General features: G+C 43.2%; 1 protein-coding gene across 3 annotated transcripts in view; it reads right to left on the bottom strand.

Annotated features, from left to right (window-relative positions):
• The window catches only part of ST8SIA5 (ST8 alpha-N-acetyl-neuraminide alpha-2,8-sialyltransferase 5), a 56,307-nt gene that overhangs the window by 25,618 nt on the left and 9,760 nt on the right, over positions 1-20,929 (bottom strand). For 2 of the 3 annotated variants that reach the window (XM_019610293.2, XM_010725162.2), the window contains 2 exons: positions 11,403-12,082; positions 1,075-1,182 (listed from right to left, as the gene is read on the bottom strand). In XM_019610293.2, coding sequence (XP_019465838.1) covers positions 1,075-1,182; positions 11,403-11,533 — 239 coding nt within the window. In that variant the 5' untranslated portion in view covers positions 11,534-12,082. The remainder of the gene's footprint in view (positions 1-1,074; positions 1,183-11,402; positions 12,083-20,929) is intronic. The other variant, XM_019610295.2, reaches the window with a different exon arrangement.

Here is a 20,929-nt window from a genome sequence, read left to right as displayed (position 1 = left end):
TCTTTAACTGACAGTGTTTCTAAAGTTTCCCTGCTATTTATTCAACTCAATACTACACAAAATTCAGGTTATTTAACTTCCTTCAAGTCCACAGGAACTGGGACGACTATGCAGTGAAAGGTCCTTTTTAAACCACCCACAGCAAGGTTTCACCACAGTGAACCCATCCTCAGCTCAGATGGACTCCAGATAGCAGAGGGCATCATAACCCAACCAGTGGGCCCGATGTATCATCATACATTTGCTATTAAATACATGACTGTAAATGTACATTGTGCACTGAACATACAGAGCTTTGCTCCTAGAGGTAATAGTGCTGGAGTTTGTCCTGTACAAAAGGAGAAAACCAGACAGCCTTCCTTTACAGGAAAGGGCCCTTTCCTACGACTGATATTCTAGGAACACATCCCACATATCAGCCCCATACCTGCACCAAATTTTGCAGACAGTGATAGCCATAGAGCTCCCTGTGACAACTGCAGTTTCTTACCAATGCACATGGCCTTTCATGGCTTTTTACATACATGTCAGTCTGAAGAATCCTTCTATAAATTAATAAAAGTGCAACAGCGAACAGTGCATCAGCACTTGTTAAATCATCTTCAGAACAGTAAATATAAAGGAAATATTCTGGTCTTGCCTCAACAGACCATTTTTCCACTATGAGGCACTGGACAGATTTCAAGTTAAACTGTGTTTCTTAGAATGAGCATGCTACTATGAAGAAAAGCCATTAGCCAGATTTACTATTAGTGTTGGGACATTCCCCTTCCCAATAAAGTACACTTTCCCATACTTCCCTGTATATTAATAAATGGCCATGGTGGAGAAATGGGAAAAGGAGAGGCCAGGACATAAATGTCACCATCCTGCACATCTTAAGAGTGTTTATGGCATATTCTAAATGGCCCCAAAACCTGGGTGGGCCAGCACAGCATCCCCAGAATCTTCTGTGATGTGTGAACAGCATCCGGCAGACAAATCAAACTGTAAATCTGTTCACATAGCCTGTGCTCACACTTGTTCATACACAGAGCAAGAGATGTCTGCAGTCATCCCCTCCGGTGCCAGTACCTGGTGCCTGTGTCACTGCCACTCTTCACTGCTCCGTCATCCGTGAAATTAAAGGTGCCGGTCCAATTGGCCAATTCCTCTCCATTCTGCCAGCTAAACTGCAGCCCTCTAGCAAGAAAACGAGGCAGTTGGTATTCGATACCATTCATTAGGTTACGTCTATCAGCACAAGTTCTCACGTCCTTTTTCTTAAGACAGAAATGTGACTAAGACACAAACATTGTCAGAAACAATAAAAAGATATCGAGAGCCACAATTCATTATCTTAGTAGTGCAAACCATTAATTTTCACTTCCAACAGACTCTACAAGCCCTTTTCTGAAAACACCACCAGTCACCCCCAACCAAGCAAACTGGAGGGCCAGTGCTCAGGAACACACACGGATGCACGAAGCATAATGGAAATTTCAGTCCCCGAGTACAAAAAGCTGCAGACTGACGTGGAAAACTCCAGGGTCAAAGAAATAAATCGTCCAAACTTCAATTTCACATCTACTGTAGCTGTTAAATGCGGTGGGTGTTGGGTTCCTCCTCTAACCTCCTCTAGCCACGCCACCAGAGGATATATGATTGTTTGCAGTATTTGATTACTTCTCTACGTCACACCATATTGCTTCTTCCCCCTTTTTGGGAAGATGATATGTTTTAAGCAAATGCAAATCATCACAACCATCACAATTCCCTGTTTTCCAAACTTTCACAAATTCACTGCAAATCCCAGGATGCCTGCATTCCTCAGATTTCAGCAGGAGTTGGAACTGGATGGGCTTTAAGATTACTCCCAACCTAACCATTCTGGGATTCTGTGACTGAGAATAATCTATTTTGTAATCCTGGGAACTCCACCTAAAATAGAAATCTAATGGATATTTTAAAAAATTGGATCTGAAGAAACATCTAATAACACTAGTCAAATCCTTCCGATTGCTCAGAAGACAACGAATTGTTATTTTAAACTTCTCCATTTTAAGACAACTTCATGATTTCAGAGGGCTGGCAGCTGCACTATGAACATTTGGTGCTGCCAGTACTGCAAGGTAACTGCCTGGCAGGGCTGTGCAGGAAGCAATCTGCCAGCCTGCTTTGCCCAAAAGAAAGGGCATCCAGGACCCCACTGGACCCGTTGGTCCACAGGTAGTCACAAGGACTCTCAGATCAATCCATCCTCCAGCCTGACTGGCAGCAGTTATCAGCCATGGAAGATACAGACAGACAAGGGGCATTAAAAAAGGAATTCTGAAGGAGGTAGGGAGTAGTCTGAACTGAAGACAGAGATGGCATCCTGAACTCTCCCTACACTTGTAAAAGCACATCCAATGGTGGGTGGGTTATACCATAATGCCAACAGGTAATGCAGTGCTATCGCTCATCAGAGAGTCCTACGCCTCTGACATTGCTCTTAGTTTTAAAACCAGCTGAGGTTGCCCCAGGAGATGATTTCTACAAAAAGGATGGTGTGAAGAAAAAAAAAAATCCATGAGAAAATTCTCACTTTTACTAAGACGCCTTCACTTCAGGCTTGTTGAAATAACACTCATGATGCACCACAGTCTAACACATTATGACATTCGTGACTCCTTTGGAAAAGTGTTTCATTTCAATGTAAATGTCCTTAAAAAAGACAATTTAAGTCCTTAGAAATAGGTGGGGATCTGCCCCTAAAGCAAAATAAATGATATCACCCTCCAATCCCTTCTCTCATTGGGACTTTTTGGAACCACTGTGTCTTGCAGCTGAGGAAGTTTACAGGAGGACACGTGTATTTGAGCAAGATCCAGCAGGAGATCAGGAAGATTAACAGTGAGAAATGGTAGATATGTCTTGCGAAGAGCAGCTTAAAATACTTAGCTTTGAAATGGTAGAACGGAATCTAACTGAAGCACAGAAATATCCAATGAGGCCAGAGGGTCTGAGTATGACGTTTCTTCCTCTAGATGGTAAGGACACAACCCGAGGTGGTGAGCTGAAACTGGGATCAAGAGCAAGCCAAGTTTCTGACCTTGAGCAATGGACTACACAGTGCTTTTCTCTAACAGGTTCTATACAGTTTGACACCATAAGAGCTTACCTATACAAAAACCACACAGCTCATAGAACTGTCTCACTGCAAGCCTTAGATTAAAGTATGGCATTTTCTGGAGTGATGATAAACCTATTCCTTCTAGTAAGAAAAGCTTTCACAAGCAATGACTTGGAGTATTAAGACTGAGCACGATGAGATATTTAATAACACTGACCTGAATTAATTCTGTTCCTAACAAGCTTACTGCAAGTTTTACCATTGATTTCAATCAATCAGCCTTGAGCCAGGAGATTGCAATTTTGAAAGCGTATTATTTTCTGATCCTCTTGTTTGCGAATTTTAAGGGCTCATCAACTCTGTCCAGATCTGCAAACAGACTGAAAAAACAGATCAGAGTGATGGACTGCTCAACAGTATATTCTGTTAGCATATTATGTAGCTAAATTCACTCTCAAAACTAGCTACACTTCAACAGGTAGATAAAGAAGGGGTAAGCTAAACTTTTTGAGTCAGAATTCCAATAGGAAAGCACATGCAGGATGAAAACATAGAAAAGGCAGATAAAAAATAAGCAGGACAAGAAAAGAGGGTAAAAGAAGATTAAAAGAAAGAGAGGAAAGCAGAGGAAATTATGTGGAGGTTTCCTTTGTAATTTAAAAGTTTATGTCAAAAAAGAGCCAGGGATAATTCCTAATGATTACCAATGGTGGAGCTACCCTCTGTTCAATGTGTCCTCATGTTATTTCCTTCTAAAACTAGCACATTTCCCCAGTAGGTGAGGCTGATGATGACAAGAGAAGACCTTATAAATGATGTAATGACCAGAAATACTGATAGTGTTCTGCACACAAATTTCTTATCAAGGAAGTTCTGCAGTGGCCAGATTGAGTGCTAGCTGATAGCCATCATTAACCACACAACATGCCCCTAAGATATGTGAGAATGAACAAATCCAAGTTGGACATCTTGGCATCACAGACCTTGAATTTCAGGTAAATGTCGAAGCAACACTTTGATCCTAATTGTTAACTGCAAATGTTGAATCAGTATGTGGTCAAATAAATGCTGCTGTAATGAACAGAGGGAGAGGGCGAAAAAGAGCAGGAAAATTAACGGAGCAGTGGTAACTGTGAAGGGCTGTCAAGACCAGCTGTGGAAGCAGCAGGGAGCAAAGCACAAACCCACTGCCATCATCCAAACAAGAAACAGCTCCTGCACAGCAGATGTTTGGAGATTAGAGCCATGGTTTCCCCATAATCCTTGTGCCCTTGAGAGGAGGAATTGAAGACTGTAGTGTTAAATGATCATGCTGCTCTCTTTGAAAATGGAAAGTGATCCCCCCAGACTACTAACAGGGATGTCAGAGGGGTATAGCAGAGTCAGATGGTTAATCACGTTGAGATCCAGTCCTTCCTTTCCTGCAAAATAGGGAAAATGTGACTCACAATGTCCACAGGGTGGACGGAAAATAAAACCAGTGGTATGCACAAACAACCTGCAGATTAGGGTGATTGAAAACAGTGACTGAAATGAATCAGACCTAGATTTGGTCACTGAAGACAATTACATTAGATGACAGCAAGTGAAAGGCAAAGTCTTATTTCAGTGGTTTATTAAAACTCACATCTGCATTCAGTGAAAATAGATTTGAATCTGACTTGTCAAGCTTAGAGAATTTCTTATTTCTCCAGTAAAATCAGGGAAAATACTCATATTTATTCTCACTGTGTTAGCAGAGAGCAATATGAAATAATATGAATAATGTTAAATAATAGAGACCCCGTGATCCCATATCCATTTGGTTACATCACAGTGGCCCATACTGTGCTGTGTGAAGGATAAGCCTGGCTTTACATGTTGGAAGCACTAGTTATAGAGTGGTGGAGGAGTATATTTTGACTAGCACAAAGAGCAAAATTGGAAACATAGGTGGGAAGCTTCTGGATTATAACCACTATTATACAGGGAAAAAAAAGGTTTTGTTTCATATAGCACATATCACTTCTTGGATAAATTTTACACCAGATATTCACATGCGACTTCTCAAAAGTCTGATTGAAAATTACTTCCCAAGAAAAATGAAAGAAGTTAAACATTCCTTTTCTATGGCTGGAAGATACGTATCCAAAGAGCAATAGAAAATAAGTGCTTTGTTTTAATGTTCAAAATTAAAATATCATTTGTAATGATTAGGGGAAGCACAACACCATTCACAGAATGAGTTGACAGTGATGCAGTGAATTTATCAAGAGAAAAGACTGATCAAGTCCCAAGCTCAGAATGCAACATGAAATCGCAAATACTGTAAGATGGCAACAAATTATGACATTGGAAGCTAGAGCTCAATGCAAAGATACCTGACACAGCATGGGTGCCAAGAGAAATCTCACCACAGTGTGAGACATCTGACTGAGCTAATTACTATGCATCTCGTGTTTCCAAGGCTAATATATTTAGTACCAGGTCAAGTGTTCCTACACGGTGCTACATTCTCCAGTGTAAACATACCCCCAGAGCCCAACTGTACTGAAGATGTGGGTGGAACATGACAAGCAACACGACTGTTAAAGTCAGTGTTTGTATTGTGCCAGCCTCATTAGTAGGCAATACTCTTCCTGTGTGTACAAGCAGCAGGACTCATCCTACAGAATCACAAACATTGGATAAGTCTTCCAACACCCCCAAGATCAACCCTAACCCACCCCCACCATGCCCAGTGACCATGTCCCCAGTTGCCACTTCTACAAGTTTCTTAAGCAACTCCATGGATGAGGATTTCCCCACTTCCCATTTGTGCAAGCCTTCCTTGCTGTTGACTGGCCATAATTTTCATCTGGCTGAGCTCTCATTTTTCCTATGGGAAGTGCCAAAAAACTACTAACGATGGAGCTTGCTTCATCATCACAAGAACTAAAGCATAAAACTAACTAGTTGAAGAGGACATGCAAAGACAGTGACTACCTGCAAGGCTGATGGGAATGCAAAATGGATGCGAGCAGTGGAGGGCAAAGATACCTCAAGGAAATGAGAGGTTAAGTCAACAATTTGCCTGAGGGAGGCATGGACTGCTGAGCAATGAATACACTTGAATTAAAAAAACAAGGAATAAAATGAAAAAGCAATCAAAGTAAGAATGACACACAGCGGAAGTCAGAAAACACAAAGCTTTGAGCAGCAATTTCATCTGAGCATAACGCAGCAAGCATAAGAACAAACAGGAAACCCTAATCAGGTCAAAAATTAAAGACCAAGTGGCCATGACATCTTTAATAGTGGCCACAGAGGTGAGCAGCTGCCATGATGCCACTGCTGACAGGGTCATGAAGGTCACTTTTCAGCTGGTAATGGGTCATGTGCAATCCACCACTTCAGGGCACAAAGCTTCTGCAGAGCTCCCAACACAGTTCAAATGTTATGCAAAATCTATGCAGCTGATTTGTGGGAAACAGGGATCACCCAGTGGCTACTGGGAAAGGAGAAAGCATCTGTGTGTCACTGCAGTGCTTCACAGCACTCATGTTGAGTTCAGGAAGGAGCACAGTTTAACACATAGGCGATAATGCAATTTGAACGTGCAAAATATTGGAATAACTCACTCCCATTGCTTTAAATTACTGTCATCTGAGAAATGGACAAGGTTTGGCAATTGAGGGACTCGCTTTTCTTACCACTTGAAGGCGCAACACAACGAGGCTAGCAACAGAGCAAGTCTACAGGAAGCAGGGATTAAATTCCTGCCTAATTTCTGCATTAGAGATCACTTCCAGGGAATCCAAGAGAGGAAGCAACATGCCTCCATGCTCTGGTACTAAAACTTCAGCCACCTGACGGTAAGATGGGGATACCTGCTTCCCAAGATGTGGGTGCCAGCTCCATGATCCCCATCACACCTTGAAATGCTCTTGAGAAGTCTCCGCTTCTCTGATCTGCTGAGCTACATCCAGTCATCTTCAGAAGACAGCCATGTCCTGTGTGTGTTTTCCATGCATACCCATATTTGTCTATATATCTGCAAGATTTTCACATCTCCTGAAGTTTCCAGCACTCTTTTCCTCTGAAGAAAACCAACACAACCAAGAGCTGCTCCACAAGCCTATCAAGGATTCAGCCAGATGACTCATGGGTCGCATGTCATTCCACTGGGATAATATTTCTGGTTAGAAACAGTGGAGGCACAGAGATAATTAGATAAATGTGCGTTAGATAAATGAATCATGGGGTCACCTTCAGCTTGTCTCCTGGGAGAAATATTTAAATGGAAAGAAATTTGGCCCTGATATAAGGGAGATCTGATCTTGCGTTACAGCACTCTGCAAACCACATGACTCCTTCAAGATGCAGTCCATGTTTATTCACTGTCCTCTATTTGCTCATGCTGTGCTTACGTTATCTTTCTTAAGAGGGTAAATAAAGGGTTAAATACATCTGGGAGCTCATCTGCTAAGCTACTTCAAAAATACCAAAATGGTGGTATAAAGCTATGAGAGTCTGGTATTAATTATGAGGTACACAGACATACAATAGAATGCTTTGTTGTTTATTTTTTATCTCACTTAAAAGACATAAAGCTTTCAAACAAGGCATTCTGCTGCACGGGAAGGTTTGCTCTTCCTTGCTGAGTAATTCTTTTGTGTTTTCATACATGACAGACTCTACAGTAATCACTGCTTAAAGTCTTCAGTATCTTTGCAAAAGTGCTCTCACACTACTCAAAAATGTTTTTAAATGGGCAGATTCACTTCTTCAGCAGGCTCTCACTCTGTGCAGAAGTCAGAAAACCAATATTTAGTGAAAATCCTGTCAACAGAACATAGATATCTAGCAAAGTAATATTCAGGTATTACTCTATTGATTTATCCCACGCTACAGGTTGGAAGAGGAGAACAGGGACCATTACAGCAGTTTATACAGTGCTGGCAGTTTCCGGATGTAATCCAGGCCTATTCCCTGCTGGCCAAACAAGGGCTCACAAAAAGAAGGCCAGCCCTCAGCTGAGCATCTGATTCAAAGGAAAATTCAGCCAAAAGCTGAGCACTGGAGAGATAAGTTAATACAACAGCAAGCAGAGGCTCTGGGTTTAAGCAGAAGTTCACAGCATTTAACCTACTTTAACAGATCAATCCAGTGGGCTTTTAATCATCCCATTAATCCTAAAATAAAAACAATTACCCCAGAGATCCGTATTAAAGTCCCTTAATTATATCTCATTTCATCATCCTTTTTACTCGGGATAAGGAGCACCAGAGTGGTGGAGCTTAACTCTCATTCAGACTTCTACAGCTGCTACAGGGATGAGGCACTGCCTTTCCTGAGAGCACTGTGAGGAATTGGAAAAAAGGAAAAAGAGTGAAAAAAAAGGTGGGCAGGACTCTGCTTTCCAGTGGCACATTACAAAGCAGCAGCCAAAGTAAATGAACAACATTTATATGGTAAGTGAAAAATGCGTGAAAACCTGGAAACCTGGGAAAGAGAGGACTTCACCAAGTCTGGAACCCTTCTTGAATTTCTCTCAGTGTTGTTCCTCTCCTGGAGATTCAATCTTGTCTGCAGCCCTACTGTCCCCGTGGGCTTGGAGCACGGCCATGGGTGGATGGAGGGCCCCAGTGTCCATGGGAGCTTGAGGAGTGTTGATGGCAATGCAACCAGCCTGTTCTCTACTTCTTTAGGGCACAGTGCAGAGCACACAGCCATACAGCTCATTTTTCCATCTGGCTCCCCACAGTGTGTTTTCCACTCCCAACAAACACCACTTCGTCCACACCCCTTATGGGGACCAGTCCCCAGTAATAGAATGGAGCTGATGCAGCCCCAACATTCTGTCCAAGCTGCCTGTTTTAGCTGCTTGGTTTCAGTCTCCCTGGACATTAGCCATTTCCACCATCTCCTTGCAGAGGAACAAGCCAGCCTTGTGTTATATCTAGGCTTAAAAGCATTGCACATTTACTGGAAGAGTATTTCAGGGCAGTTTTCAGCTTTGCCTAAATACACGACGGAATTTCTTCCTGCTGCCTTGGGAGAAGGCCCAGAGGGCTGTTACTGTTGCAGAAGTTGGGATGATATCAAGCAAATGCTGTCATAAACCAAGCAGCATGTTGGATCCCAGCATGTAAATGGCTTTGGGTTTAGGCAGCATCCCCAGGCTCCAGCTTGGCAAGAGGCTCCAAAGCTATAAATATCTCACTTCTCTGCAAAGATGCTCTCCGAAACCACCACAGAGACCTGAAGGTGCGAGATATAATGTACCCAAGGAGCCTCACAGCTCCTAGCAGGGATTTGTGAAAGAGGAGACTGGTCACAAGTTACAGCCACTGGCAAGAAACCCAACATCAGTTACTGTAATGCACCTCAGGGAAAGAAGTATCTTCATAATGATGTTATGGTAAGGACATAGGCTGATATGTAAATGATTTTTTCTGTCCTTAATAACTGGCAGCCTTAGACTGCCACATTCTGAATTGTTATTTCTGCAGCCAACAGAACTAGCACTGCCCAGCAGAAAGGACTCTGAGTGTTTTTTTCCATTAAGTGAGGGAGAAACTCACCTGGAGATATTTGCGTGAGAAAAAGAAGGAAAAATGACAACTCATTACAAGCTGGATTAAAAAGAAACAAAAATCAGCAGTGTGTTGCAGTCAAAGTGACAAAATGAATGCATGATTCTTTTCCTGAGCTCTTTGGATGGCTCTGCTCAAAACCAAACCTTTTCCTAGCAAATCTAGGAATTGAACATCGCTCATTTTGCATTCCCTGCTGGCTGTCCATAGCAGGAGAGGCTCCCAGGGCATGTGGCAGGACACAGACTAACCCCAAAAGAAAGTCTTCAGTTGTATTTTCTCACTATTTTATTTTCACTTGCCATTTCTCATTTCCATCTCTATGTGGGATCTATTTGTCAGCACTAATCCTCTTGCAATCACTTGCACTTAGGCAAACCAGTTACTGGCTGCAAGGCTTACAGGAAAAATTGGAAAAGTAAGGCAAAATGAAACCTCACCTGGGTATCAGGTTATCCCTGTGGCACCAAGAGCATCCTGGTCTATCTATCAGGTGGGTTCCTGCAGTACCCAAGGATGGAGATTTTATACCTCCTTAGGTAGCCTTATGCTTTAGAAGTTTTCCTTTATTGTGAAACAAATCTTTTATGTTATAATTAAAACATGTGACTTCTTGTCACCCCCATGTCACAGAAATGTGCTCGTTACCAAATGCTGGGTATTTCAGGATTGTTATCATAACTCCCCTCAATTTTTTCCAAGGTAAACAAGCAATTTTCTGCAGTGCCTTCCGCAACTCTGCTCATTCTTGCTCTACTCCTTTGGATCCTTCCAAACTAGTCACATCTTTCTGTAAGTGAGCTGCCCAAACCATCATCCCTCACCACTGAGCAGGACACACAAACTGCTCATGGCTAACTCACAACACTTCTGTTCATACATATTAACACTACTCTATTTCCCCCCTTGGCAAGAAATGTTTGCTGATTTGTCAGTATTTTGCTTGCTCTTGGCACTGCAAATCAGGAATCAAACCACTGATCTCTTTTGGCGAATTACAGCTCAGTTCCCATAAAAAATTCCCCAGCAGCTGCCTATTTACCTCAGAGCCTGCAAGACAAACATTCCCCGTTATAAAATCATATAAGCTATAACTCTTCAAACTAGATTTAAGCAAAATAAACTCTGCATGGGTCGAGTTTAAGCACTTGGAGATCCCCACTGGTTTTGCTGTAACATGAGCAGCACTGTTTCAGATCAAAGCCCGATGTGCTCTACAACACAGCAGCTTCAGCAGCAAATTCTGGAGAATACAGCAGGGAAAAAAATAAGCGCTTTCTCTGCTGTTTGAAATACTAGCATTGTTATGTTGATTTTAGGAATTGCCTTGGCACATTTGTTTCTAACAATGCCAAAGTTTAAGCAGTGACTGTGCTGCCTTAATTCAACCTCTGAAAGCATTTCAGCTTCAACTTACGTGGAGTGAAAAGCCTGGATGGAAAGGTCTGATCAAAATAAAAATTCAGGTGGCACAGTTACAGCCTAAGTGAGACCTAGTCTTTAATAACATCTGAGAATTAAGAAACACCACGGTAAAGATATCCTAAAAGCATAAGTCAATATATGCCAATAACACAAGTCAGTACAAAATGCCTCGTGCTGTTATTAATAATCAAACAGACACTGCAGATGCCAGGTACACTCTCCCATACCGACAAGAGGTTTGTACTGCCAGCACAATGCCTGGGGGTGGTTCAGACCAGCAGAACTGACTGGAGAAGGCAACTTTTCCACTCAGTCTCACCCCTTACCTTTTGAGATAGTTCCTCCCGTAGAGGATCTGCTGCAGCAGGGTAACCACAGCGAAGGCGCAGATGAAGATGAAGAACAAAGTTCTGTTTCCCAGCAAATCCCTGCCCGACGAGGGGTCTGTGTATCCCATCCTTAACAGCTGTGGGATCTCCGTTGGGTGTGATTCAGTCCATGGTCACCTTCACGCTTGTTTTGCAGGGCAGTCAAGGGGAGCTCTGGGTGTCTGCTCTTGGAGCAACCCAAGGACAGGGCATCCCATTGTCTGTCCCCTCCGTGCCTCTTTGGCTGACAGCTCTAGGATTGTGCGCAGTGCTCCCACGGTAAAGTTTCCCAGAGATTCAGACGTGGCTAACATCTAAAATCAGAGCTCTTTCAGCGCAGGCAGTGCTGTGCAAGAGGCATCCCGCTCCAACCAAGCCTCTCTCAAAAACCTGCTGCTAGCAATTACCTACTCCAATCCAATTTTCATATTCCAGATGGGGGAAGCTGCAAATAAACCAGAAAACCGCAGCCAATGGCAAACACAGGGCTCTGGCAGCCCGCACTGGAAACGCATCACCATCAGCTCCTTGCTGCTTCTGCTCAGCAATCCCAGCGCAATGTGCTCACACGGAGACGTGACCAGGGTGTGCTATTAAGGAACGAGTGCAGAGCGGTCATGAGAGTTTCCTTCAGTCCCCTGCAAAAACAACAACAGCAATCTGGTCAGCCTGGCAGGGAAGCAGTGTGCCAATGGTATTGCAGCGTTTGCTTGCCAAATGTGATGCTGTATTCACACACCAGTCACTGTTCGGGCTCCTACATTTCCCCTAGTTATTCCTACAGAGCAAGCAAGGACGCTGAGCATCCCTTCAAGGACATGCTCTCAGTTCCTGCATGCTGATGTATAGGAGGCACGGAGCAGCCCTGCAGTCGCAGCGCGCAGCCTGCCTCTCAGATTCACTTAAAGAGACAAATATTCTGATTGCTCTCTGCGGGGTGCAGTGCTTTTTGCAAAAGGCAAAGAACACGACCTTGCCCACAAGTATCAGAGCTGCCTGAAATCTCCCTGTCATCAGGAGGGCTCCATGCTCCTCGCAGGGAAATAATGGCACTTTTGTTGCTGATGTGAGAGCAAAGCCTACTACTTCCAGCTCTTCTTTAACAAGTTGTAATGAAAGCTTTGTAAACATCACAGCTAGGGGTTTGTTTTGCCCCAATGGCAGACAGGGAATAGGGATTTTGACAACAAAACATAGTGAAATAAACTCTTGTCTAAGGTAACAGGAAAATCTTCGTGTGGATAAATTTTCCAACAGGTAAATTGGTGTGTGCAAAACATGCCATTAGCCAACAGTGCAAAGCAGCAAGCAGCTGCTTTTGTTGTAACCAACAGAGGTAATAGAAGTGTTTGAGGTATGAACCTGAACCTTGAGCTCCTGCAGGAGACCTGGGAGTAATTCCACCCCTTCAGACTCTCTTGACTTTCACAGAATGATTGGGTTGGAAGGGATCCTACCATGGGCTGGCTGTCCCCTACCAGTCCTTTCAAAGCTTCACACCTGCATTTATGAGCCCAGCAAAAGGCTTTAGTCATCACTTGTCCACGTAAGAACTGCGGTCATCCTGGGGCTAGGCAAAGATCAGCAGCCCAGTGCCCTGTCCCAGGAACAGATAGCCACAGGAAAAAGCAAGGACAGGGCAATGCTTCCTTGGAAATACATTCTGATTTGGGGTCAGAAAAAAAAAACAATAATCCGGATGGAGAAATAACTGTTTTGGAAGTGCTCACTTCTGTTATACTGGGAATATCATACATATGGGAGACTGTAAAATAAACAGCAGCAGTGGCTGGATTCCCTCTCACCAAAGTCTCCGGTTGCAAGGCCAGATATGTTTCTTTTAATAATCAGTACATGTCAGCTCATAGAACATGAGAATATTTCCATACAGGAACAATACCATTTACATGCACCTTAATCCCCAGCAACAGGAAGAACAGTGTGACTGCTATGAAAATGCTGTGAAAGTGGATTTGCACTGGGAAGCTGAGAAATAAAGGCAGCTGTGAACGTGTCAACGGCACTCAGTGCTTTGATTTGTCAGATTTTTATGGGTACCTTTGAAAATCATCCCTGAAAAATCTGTCTCAGTTGAAGAATCAGTGAGCAAATTTTGGCTACTTAGGACCTTCTGTTCGTGTGATACCACTTTTGCAGATAGTAATATCAGCTAGGTTTTAGTGAAAACTTTCTGCCTTCCTTCCTCTATTCCTCTCCATTTTAAGTGATTTGTTACTGGGGCAGTGCCCCAAACTCATCAAGCTATTCATCTTGAGCTAAGCAAGGCCCAGGATGGCCACATGCGGTCATGCAGCCTTTGATTTGTGTCCTCTTACCCTTCTGCACTGCATCAGAAGGTACAGCACTGAGACACCTCTGCGCAGAACCACTGCAAACCTAATGCAAGGAGCAGAGCACACAGACACATACATGGAGAGGGTTTTCTGTGCCACATCTTGCAGAGATTTCATTCCTGATGTCTTCAGTGCTTCTTCTGTGCAAGCATCAAGCATACTTTTGCTGAAGGGACAACGTATAGTCCTTATTTCTGAGTTGCAGTTTATTTTGAACTTAAATAAAACAGAGAAATTCACTACTGATGGGCAGGCCTGGCTGGGAATTTCACTAAGTATCTCTCCCTAAACCAGTCATCTGATTCAGCATTTGACTGATTGTGCACTCTCATTTCAGCTGGAAGCAAGGGCGTTCGTGTGTCGGAGAGCAGGATCAGTCTTGTTGGTTATTTAAATCACAGTACACATCACTGAATGAATATATGAAGCTCACAGGACCGTACAGGTTCAGAGTAAAGCACAATAAACTCAACATTCCCCTACAGGAATATTTCTCTCCTTGCCTGCTCAGCCACTCTCCACCCTTCTTTGTTACGCACGTTAAAGAACTTCACAGAGCAGATTATTAAAAGCTGTGTAAGGCTGTAGATCTTTCAGATCTCACTCTCCTACCTTCCTTTTCCTCTAAATGAAAGTTTCTACAATACTCATGCCAGCTGCCAGACCAATGATTTAGCTGAGCACTGGCTCACATGCATGTGCCTGTAAGGGTCAACTAAATGTGAAACCCATAAACATGTGTTTATCAATATTAACTCTTTTGCAATATCAAACATCCATTTATCAGCACGACTTATTGCTTAACACAACATCTCGTCCCACTACCACCATGAATCTGTATGCCTACACTTGGGGTATTAAAGAAGCTGAAAGGATTCAGCTGAATTGTAAATGTTTATTTAGCTGGGTTGAGGCATGAGGGGGTGACGAAAGCCATGTTGGCACCAGAGCTACCTGTGGAGGATGTGTCCTGGAGATAACATATGCTCTACACACTGGATATCCATTACATCACCACCACTTTCCTTCCAACCATGTTCTCATAGACAGTAGGGGAGATCAAACCCAGAGGGCTGCGATGCTGCCAGAGCCATAAAGGAGCTCATGGGTGGCACTTACCTATCCCAGTCAAGTCAAAACTCCCAAGGGGTTCACCAAAACCAAACTTAAACCTTCTGGTGAATGCCTGTGAAGCACTGGAGCTAGTGCTACCCATGTTAAAAGTGACAGATGAAAGTTTTGATATTTCTTTTTTCAGAAAATATCCTAGCCGTTAATGCAGTGAAATATTTCCTATGGTCAGAAGAACAACCACACACTGTCTAACAGTGACAACATCATCTACTGGTGACAAGCTCAATCTGTGTTGATTCCACTATTTTAGGAACAAAATTTCACACTAAAATGTTAATCTGAGATATTAATAAATCCTAAAATATGGAATACAATGTTGGATGCAGTTCACAGAAGCAATGACTTTGATGTCGGAATGCATTCTGCTGTGTCAGTGAACAGCACTGATCAGAACAGTAGAGTTGGACCAGATGACCTTTAAGGGTCCCTTCCAACTTAACAACCCCATAATTCTACGTAGTAAAGATTTCTCTGAGCAATAAGCTAACTGATTCCTTCAAAAATTTTATACTACACAATCAAGACAAAGAGATCTATTTTAGGATATGATTTGGGCTTCCTTTGTCTTTTTATCACAGTTCTGTGCTGATTTTCCATTCAAAGTAGTAAAATATACACCGCTTGATTGAACCACCAGCTTCAGTACTCATCAACTTCCTATTTATGTGATTCCATGATTCCATGTGGTGCAGACACTGAGCCTCACCTCATTCTTCATTGAAGAACCTCCATTTTCTGACCTCACTAACATCCTCTATAATCCTCCTGCTTCCAGTGCACCCTTCTCTTCGATCAGGCATTGGCACAGGCTGCCTAGTGAAGTGCTGGAATTCTCATCCCTGGAGGTGTTCCAGAACCATGGAGATGTGGCACATGAGGACATGGGCAGTGGGCATGGTGAGAATGGGTTGGGGTTGGGCTTGGGGATCTTAGAGGTGTTTTCCAACCTCAGTGATTCTGTGATCCTCCCCAGCAATGTGCTCTTTTCCACGTGCCCAAAATTCTACACATCTACCAGCAGCTTAGTTGGTGGTGTTGACCGTTCTCTAGGGAGCCAGGCTATGTATTGAAATAACCAAGAGTGTAGCCACTTAGTTGTGCTAGCTCTTTAAAAACCCAAAACTGGGAATACAGAGTGGGAGTTCATCCACAACCCATTATCAATCCCCAACGAAGGGGTTACGACAGCATCTGGCCTACGGGATGCAGTGCCCTACAAGCTAAGATGAATGAAATGCCTTTGACAGGGAGAGACGTCCCCAGGAGATCTCTCCTCCAAGCGGAGGGAAGCTCAGCGTGGCATTTAGTGACTTACAGAACATTCCCATCATCTTTATTTAAACTTCACTCTCAATCAGCATTTTTGCTTTCCTCCAGGTGTACCCAGCAGCTCCACTGGAGCTACAAGGGCTGTGGGTGGTTTCTTTGCCGGCAGCGTGGGCAGGGAGGTATGTGTGAACAGCAATGCAGTCACTTTAGAACATATGAATTGAAGCTTGAAAGGAAAAATAATAATAAACCGAACAGATTGTCAGGCTCGCTGCAATTCCCAATCAATTAAAGCTTATTTTAGCAACAGGGCAGTTTAGTTCTGAAAAGTTCTCCTCGCACTTTCATGCTTTCGTGATCCTGTGCAGCTAAAAAGGTCTCACTGGGAACAAATTACTTCTGGTACAGCATCCTCTGTACTGCATTTTTCATTTCTATTAAATGACAGTAAGAAGGATCCATATGAGCAAACAGCAGCATGTGAGTAAGGCTTTGGCCCTGGGTGAAGAAGAATGATGAGGCTTGGACATGTGTCTGCTGGGCTCACAGTCTACAAGAATATCCTTTGATGAATCTAAATGTAAGTTATGAGTCAGTATTTGTTATATTAAACCAAAGAAAGTATTCTGCATCAAGCAATTGATATTTTTTAGCATGTTTTTACATTATGTCTGTCTTTTGGATCTTCTGATTTGTGACATTATTGGATGGCATTTCACAGTGGATGTGAAATCTGCCAAATCAGAATTCTTTTTTTTGCACTTGAAAAGATGAAGCAGTGTGAGATTCACACGGAAAGGTTCATGGGTTCAAAAGTCAATTAATTTATGAGGAAAGACCTTCCCTGATAATAAAAATAATATGCAATGGTTTGGAGTTCCTTACAGTTTATGAGAGTAGCTGGCAAACAAGAACAATGCTGAGAGTTCTTGTCTGTCAGAATCATAAGTGTCTGCTTAATTAAGTGGGCAAGTGTTACTTGAAATTTTCACTTTTTTTTTCTGATGTGTCAAAGTCAAAGAGGTTATGGAGGATGTGCCTTACAGTTACAAATTGCTGTTATAAACTGACTGAACGTATGGTCTGAGCTTTAACAGAGAAATTGAAAGTGGAAAGGGTGTCTAACAACTAAACCCCTGTCTAGTTTTCTTGTTACCCCACTGTAATGTCCTACAGCAGGCTACAAGCTAAGCCATCCTTATCCTCATCCCATGGGATAACAGTCCTCACCATCATTTGCTACTTGGGAAGAGGTCTGTGCTCATCTCTACGTTCCTCCACAATTTCAGGCAGAGCCACACTGTAGTGCTGACATCCCCAAGATGCCTTAGGAAGCCAAGCAGCAGTGTGCGATAGCAGCTTAGGTACTTTCAGCACTGGAATTGTGACTTCAGCTTCATGGTGTGGTAGTCATCTGCCATGTAATCCCCTCACCTTACAATCCATGTGCTGTGCAAATGAGCATCTCTGTATTCCTCAGCATCTTCTCCCTCAAGAATGAGCTGGCAATTGCAGCATTCCTTGGCCTAGCATGTTTATTCCAAAACAACGAGGAAAAACATTGGAAGCTTTCCACTTATGACTGAAAGCAAAAATCACAGAATCCTAGAATGTCTTGAGTTGGAAGAGACCCCAGAGCCCATCTAGGTCCAGGGCCCCATTCAACCTGACTTTGGGCACCTCCAGGGACAGCGCATCCGCAGCTTTCATCCATTCAAAAGTGCCTGTATTGATTCCAGCAAAACTGGCACAGGGACTCACCTTTGCTACACCCAACTGCTACTGCAAGGTGACAAAGCTGCAGAATTTCATCAAGATTTCCAGAAATGTTCTGGTCCTCTTTTTTTTTCTCTCTTACAGCTACTGAAGATGATCATCAGCAAATGAATAAAACATACTTTCATGCGAATGAAACAACATGTGCCAGCTTTGCTGCCGGCATTCTGTCCACATGACTCTCTCCCTCTACTCACCCTTCTCAGCATTTCTGTGTTAACCCTGCTTTCACAGCCCAAAGGCAGCATGGCAGATCTGGGAGCTGGAATATTCCTTCCCTCCCCATAATATTCTAAAATGGTTTGGGGGTAGGAGAGGAGGGGAGGTACATTTCCAGACAAGTACAACAGTGGAAAGAAAATTGGATACTTTAAAATAGCATTTCTCCTAGAACTGAAAGAATCCTGAGTAGTATGGGTGCCTTTCACTGATAGTGCCGAAGGCCAAGGATGGGCCTCTGGCCAGCTTGAGCTGATGGGGGAAAACCAGCTCAAGGCAGGCTTGGAATTGAGAAGGCCCTAAGGTCCTTCCAACCCAGCTATTCTATGGTTTTTTGGTCCCTAAGATCCCTTTCAATCCAACCATTCTGTGATTCTAGGATTCCTCTGATGGCCTATGCAAAGGCTTAGAGCATCATATAGCTTCACAGCTTGCAGACTAACAGTCCGAAAACATTCTCTGAGCCCCCCCCAGATTGCCTCAGCTAGACTTCTGTAATCATTTACAAAGAAGTGGAAGATAAGAACAGCCTGTCTTACCTGAAGCTCTAATTATCCAACATCTTCTTATTTCCATGCCCTTCACTACTGCCTGACCTCCAGGTCCCTCCATGGGAATGGCAGAGAACAACAACAGGAATTATAAAATGGAAAGATACTCATGCGTGAATCATTTGACCCACGGTTGAAATCAGAGAGGGCAATCAGGGAAGCTAAGGATCCTGAAGAGCACCTGCCGTTTTTCAGTTTACATCTCATCCTTTCGTCATCTCATTTGTCTGTGAACCAAACACCACTCTGCTGTGGCAGTAATAATGCAGCTTGCTGGGGACACAGCTCCTGGTACACTGCTTTGTTTTGCAGCCCACAAAAGACATCTCTGCTTGCTGCACCATTTGAAGGTTAGTGGAAAAAGCTTAGAACAACAAGCAATTAATGACGAGGTGAATGCCAGATTTCATGATTTGTGCCACAGGGTGTACTTGGCCCAGTATTTTCTATTTGTACATTCCCCCATAAGGTTGAATCATCAGGCAAACTCTGGATTACTGCTTAATCAGAAGCAAAACCAGTACATGCTTAACATAATGGCAGGCAAACTTGATTTTCAAGGGCAGAAGCAGAATCTAAATCACTGCATTAACAATATGGATTGTTTTTCTTCTGTTGGCGTTGCTGTGGAATTTAACCCCCGAAGTGGCTGTACCCTGCACAGAAACCTTCAATCCAGAAACTGAGCAAGAGCTCTCCAGCTCCCAGAGATATCTTGGAACAGTGCTGGCAAGTATCAGAAAGGACTAATGTTTAGAAGAGTAATTTCAAGCTTTATTTATTTATTTATTTTCATTTGCAATCACGCCAGATAAAAAAGGCATTAACTAATTATTTTAATTGAACTTCTTTGTGCTGTTTCCCATGGGAGCTGCACTGCAGCTGCCTCAGCTCCATCCCAGCTGGCTGGGGGATGGGAAATCATTACAAAATGTTGTTTTCCCCAGAGCAAGTCTTACTGCTACAGCTGCCTCTCTAGAGATGGGGAACTATTGGAAACAGGTGCACTGTACATAATATCACCTGCTTTGAACCTAAGGAACTCAAGGAGGACAACTTACATCAAATCCAAGGAAAGAAAACCATCCCAATCCATTTTTTTTTTTTAATTGCAGAGGGGAACACACATTGATTGCCTTTAAAACAAACAAATACCTATGTAGGGCTGATGGTTTAAAAATGCATGTAAAGATTTCCAGTGAGAAATCTATGAATTTCTGAAGGCAATATATTCCAACTTTCGGAGCAGTTCTGATCTTGCAGGCAATGAATCATCTCCAACAAGACTGAGATCACTGATGGAAAAATATGCGCTAGGAATGGAGTGGGGGAAAGCACCCAATTAATCAAGGAGAACTGGCAGCAAGTATAGAAGAGGGATATTTCTCCTCAGGAGACTTTTAGTTCAGAGTTTGAGTTTTTGCTTGGCTCCAAGGGATGCAGCTATGTCTTCCCTGCTCCCATCCCTGCTCCTGACCTTCTCAAACAGACTGCTGATATCTCTAACCCCACAAGTTCTGACTTTATTTGGGCTCCGTCTTTTACAGAAGCTTGGTGACAAGTGAGAGGGGAGTAATTGGGATCTACTGTTGCTAAAAATCTGTTTTTTTCCTGCTGACAACCCCATGTGAAAGCTGAGCTGTGCTGGTACCATGGGCACGGAGCTGGGATCACGATATTCCCAAAGCTGGCCAGACTGCTCCTCAGAGCATCCCTGGTAACCCCACAAAGGCACTACTGGGGATATGCTGGGAGACAGAATCTTTCCCTTCACACTTAAAAATTGATAGCTGAAAAGTGGATTTCACTCCTTCTCCATGCCTGACAATAGGGAGTTAATTTTTCTCCTGTGTTATTTTAGCTCTGTTTCTGAACGTACAACAGATGTGCCCAGAGCTCAGCAAAGAAGCTTTGGGAAATGTTTCTGTTTTTTCACTAAACAAATTCTGACAAGTCGAACATCCCAAGTACAACAGCTCTCTTCTCCTCTCTGCCCTCTGCCTCACAGCCCGGGGATGCTGTCATGGGCTTATTCTCCTCCCTGCACATTTTCTGCAGTCACAGCCTGGTCCATGCACTGTTACTGCCACACATCACCCCAGGGCAACACAGCATCCACGTCTCTAGAAGAGACTAAATTATACCATTTTGAGTATGGAAAGAGTTTGGGGCTTTTTTTGCT

The sequence above is a fragment of the Meleagris gallopavo genome, chromosome Z (assembly GCF_000146605.3).
Source record: "Meleagris gallopavo isolate NT-WF06-2002-E0010 breed Aviagen turkey brand Nicholas breeding stock chromosome Z, Turkey_5.1, whole genome shotgun sequence".
In the NCBI taxonomy this organism is placed as follows: domain Eukaryota; kingdom Metazoa; phylum Chordata; class Aves; order Galliformes; family Phasianidae; genus Meleagris; species Meleagris gallopavo.
The sequence above is the reverse complement of the archived record's forward strand: the minus strand, read 5'-3'. Positions and strand labels throughout refer to the sequence as shown.